The sequence below is a fragment of the Cicer arietinum genome, chromosome 3 (assembly GCF_000331145.2).
Source record: "Cicer arietinum cultivar CDC Frontier isolate Library 1 chromosome 3, Cicar.CDCFrontier_v2.0, whole genome shotgun sequence".
NCBI classification, from domain to species: domain Eukaryota; kingdom Viridiplantae; phylum Streptophyta; class Magnoliopsida; order Fabales; family Fabaceae; genus Cicer; species Cicer arietinum.
Window position 1 is genome coordinate 59,878,329 of NC_021162.2, and position 4,401 is coordinate 59,882,729.

At 24.9% G+C, this 4,401-nt stretch overlaps 1 protein-coding gene across 1 annotated transcript in view; it reads left to right on the top strand.

The window, feature by feature from the left end:
- Window positions 1–3,961, top strand: part of LOC101497823 (vestitone reductase-like) — a 13,894-nt gene extending 9,933 nt beyond the window's left edge. Inside the window, exons 2-4 of the mRNA XM_004492576.4 lie at window positions 2,187–2,711; window positions 3,344–3,536; window positions 3,635–3,961. Of these exons, the coding sequence (XP_004492633.1) occupies window positions 2,187–2,711; window positions 3,344–3,536; window positions 3,635–3,782 (866 nt within the window). The 3' untranslated portion in view covers window positions 3,783–3,961. The remainder of the gene's footprint in view (window positions 1–2,186; window positions 2,712–3,343; window positions 3,537–3,634) is intronic.
- Window positions 3,962–4,401: the final 440 nt, after the last annotated feature.

Genomic DNA, 4,401 nt, shown 5'->3' on the forward strand with positions numbered 1-4,401 from the left:
AATATAATATACCCAATAATAAATAACAAAATTCAACAATCAAAGAATATATAATATTAAAATAAATTATTGAATATATTAAATAATAATTTTTATTTTATTTTATTAATAGAATTTTCTTTTTATTATTATTATTATTATTATTGTTTTTTATTATAATAATTATTAAAAGTTATATAATAATATTAAATTAATTATTTTAATTATTTATAACAATATTTTGTATTTTTTAATGTTATAATTATTTTAAAAATATTTAATAATAATAAATATAATATATCCAATAATAAATAACAAAATTCAACAATCAAAGAATATATAATATTAAAATAAATTATTGAATATATTAAATAATAAAAGTATTTTTATTTTATTAATAGAATTTTCTTTTTATTATTATTATTATTAAAATTATTATTATTATTTTTATTATTATACCCATTATTATTATTAAATATAATAAATATAATAATATACCCAATATTCAACAAAAAAAAAACCGTACCAAGTAGGAGGTCGCATCCCCATGATGCGACCATATACTGAAGTAGAAAAAATGGCCTTTCAAGAAGTCGCAGGCCCAAGATACGACCTGCTACTGGTACACCAAAAAGTAAGACATTCTGATATTTTATTTTGGAAGTAGGGCAGATTGGTATTTAAAATAAAAAAATGGAATATTTATATAAAAAACCCCCGAAATGTTGAAAATGAAAACAATCATATTAAATATTGTTAAGTGTTGATTATATGTAATGATAAGTTGATAAACGTTTATTACAAATTAATTAAAATTTATTAGTTTAGTTATTATCAGACATTTTCAACAACATTCTGACACGTTATTTAAGTAGATCGACGAGGGATGATCCACCAACAAATACCACTTACTTACATGTCTCTTTTACCATTTTTAATATCTTCCACTTTAATTTATATTTATGAAAGGAGTAAATACACGGATATCTAATTAAGGTAGTTACATAAAAAATTATTATTTTATTTATTTTATTTATATATATTTTTAATATGTGTGAAATATTTAAATAGGTTTTGAGACAAAAAGAGTAGTATAGTAATTTTCTTTTATCGGAATCACTTTTCATAATTGTTTTTCTTATCTTTTTTTTTTATTAAAAAAAAATGTTTCTCACATAAATTTAATTTCCTTGTGTTTTGACTATAATTTCACCGTCTGAATCTAACGTGGTTTTGTTTGTCCTTTTAGTGTGGTATTGCTTGATTTTATGTTTTATTACAGTTTTTGTTTGGTTTATATTGACATATTATGTTTGATCTATTACTTATTCAATCAATAATTTTCGTGTCTTTAATTTTATTGTCGTTTTAAGTTATTAACTAAGATGTGTTGTGAATTTATTATCAAATTAATTATTTTCGATTTAAACAGCTTTGAATTTGTTTTGTTTTATTTTTTATAGATATATTATATCTAATTAAATAAATTAATATAATTTTTTACTTATAATTTAGGTTCACTCCGTTGAATATCTAAAACATATTAGACCCATACTCGATGGTCTAGCCATAGATATTAAAATTTGTATTAAAGTTTAATGAAAATGCTAACATATATATCCTAAGAGTACGTATTAACGGTTCAAATGTACATAAGAAATTTTATCTTTAAATTTGTTTTTTTAACTATTTAAAAGTTTAAATATCGTTTTTTTAATAATTTTTTTAAAAATGTATCATAAAAACACGTGTTAACATGATCTAAAATTTAATTCAATTCCAATTCTCAAAAGTTAGTTAATGGGATGATGAGAGTTTCAATTATCTTTGTCAACCTCTTAAGTCATTAAAGTAGGTGACACAACAACAATAAATAAAAAACTTTCATATCATATTAAAATTTAAATTTAGGACTAATCAAACATAAAAGATTTACTCATATTGTGGGATTCCTTATTTTTTTTTTACCAAAACAAACTCAATGCATTTCATTATTCAATAAACTATGAATTCAACGAGGTACGTATTAAAAAAAATGATAACTAGTTCAAGAAATAGAATCTGGTCATCATGGAATCTCTAACTATTAAAAATATTCACATGTAAAACAAATATATTTTACTTCATGTTGTTTTTATTATATATCTAAATAAAAATGGATGAATACTTGAGCAACAAGCAATGAATTTTGTGTATTCATATAACAGAGCGCAAAAAAGATGTGAGTTTCCTCACAAATCTTCAAGGTGCATCCGAAAAGTTAAAAATCTTCAATGCTGATCTTAGTATTCCAGAAAGTTTCAATGCAGCAATTGAAGGGTGTATAGGAATATTTCACACTGCTACTCCAATTGATTTAGAAATGAACGAATCAGAAGAAATAGTGACAAAAAGAAGCATTGATGGAGCATTGGGAATATTAAAAGCATGCATAAATTCAAAGACAGTGAAGAGAGTTATTTACACTTCAAGTGCTTCAGCTGTATATTGGCAAGATAAAGATGAAGATGTAATGGATGAGAATTATTGGAGTGATGAAAATCTTCTTAGAGATTTGAAGCCATTTGCTTGGTCATATTCAATTTCTAAAACAATGGCTGAGAAAGCTGTTTTAGAATTTGGACAACAACATGGGTTAGATGTTGTGACTATAATACCAACTTTTATTCTTGGACCCTTCATTTGTCCTAAGCTTCCTGGCTCAATCTATACCTCTTTGTCTTTGTTATTTGGTAAGTCTTACAATTTTGTAGTTTATTTTTTATTTCTCTCTTTTTATTTGATAAGTCTTATAGTTATGAACTTTTTTAATCCAAACATTATAAGAGTTAGAAGATGGAAATTTAACTAAATAGTAAACAACTTTGTTTTAACTATTATTTGTTGAGAAGTTGAATTTCGCACAACTAAAAAACAACGAAAAGAGATACTAAAGATGAAACTGGTTATCAATTTTAATATATCTAATACTTTTTTAGCAATAATTTGTTAGACGAATTTTTTTCAATAGTAATGACTTTTGTGTTTTTAAATTTTTAATTTTCAACGTTGATTCAATTATTTATAATAGTGTGAACCAGTGAACTAATAATCAATTACATGATTAAATCATAAATATTAATTGATTTTAATTTTAGTTTTAATTTTTCAACTGCTTCATTTTATAAATTATAAACCTCATCAAAATTGCAACCGGTGGATTGAATTGTTTACTATATGTAATTTTTTTCTTTTGCTAACCAAACATAACGGTTTCGATACAAGTTACAAGACTTTATAAGTCATTTCATAATCTTGATCTCCCTATCTAATTTGTGGAATTTGCAAAAAAATGTTCATTTTAAACATTCTTAATTAATTGTAGGGGACAAGAATCCATTTGGCTTCTCTCGTCTACATATGGTGCATGTTGATGACGTGGCACGAGCACATATATTTCTACTCGAGCATCCTAATCCAAAAGGGAGATATAATTGTTCACCATTTATTGCAACTATTGATGAAATAGCTCAATTTATTTCGTCCAAATACCCTGAATTTCATATACCAACACTAGAGTGAGTTCTAATGTCATCTTCCATGAAAAATCCTTTGTTTGATTAATGCGATTTTTCCTTTTATTATAACTAATATTCAATTTATTTTCTTCTTCTAGTGAGCTTAAGGAAATTAAAGGCGACAAGCTTCCACATTTAACCTCAAAAAAACTCATGGATGCTGGATTCGAGTTTAAGCATAGTCTTGAGGACATGTTTGACGATACAATTCAGTGTTGCAAGATAAATGGTTATTTGAGTGTATGAAGTTACCAAAGAAAATGAGAAATAGTAGTAACTTATATGTCAAGTTTAGTAACTATATATACACACCAATGTTATATCGGTGGATAATGGTTGTGTTATTTCACAATGTAATATTATTATATCATAAGGATTTATGTGAGGATACTAAATGCTTTGTGGAATCATTTTTTTTTCTTCCATTTTCCATTTTCCATATACCTTTTTCATTTTCCTTCTTCTTCCTATCACAATTATTATTTATTGTTGGGAAAAATTTAGAATCCATAGTCATATGTTCATATTAAATATAAAACATAAACAAGAAACACACTTTATAAATACATGGTTCCTATTACAAATAACAGAAAAGAAAGAAAGGATGAAAGAATGAATTATTATTATAAAGAATAGAAAAGAGTACATCTTATATACTAAGAATTTCTAACTAACTTTGTAACTAACTTAATATAAAAAACTAATTTATTACATCCAATATCCCCCCTCAAGCTGCAGCATATATATTTTTAATGCTCAGCTTGGACAAAAGAGACTGAAAATGAGCTGGATGCAATGGTTGGGTGTGAAGATCTGCCAATTGGGCCAAAGTGGGAATTGATAGAAGTTTGATGATGTTAGCTTG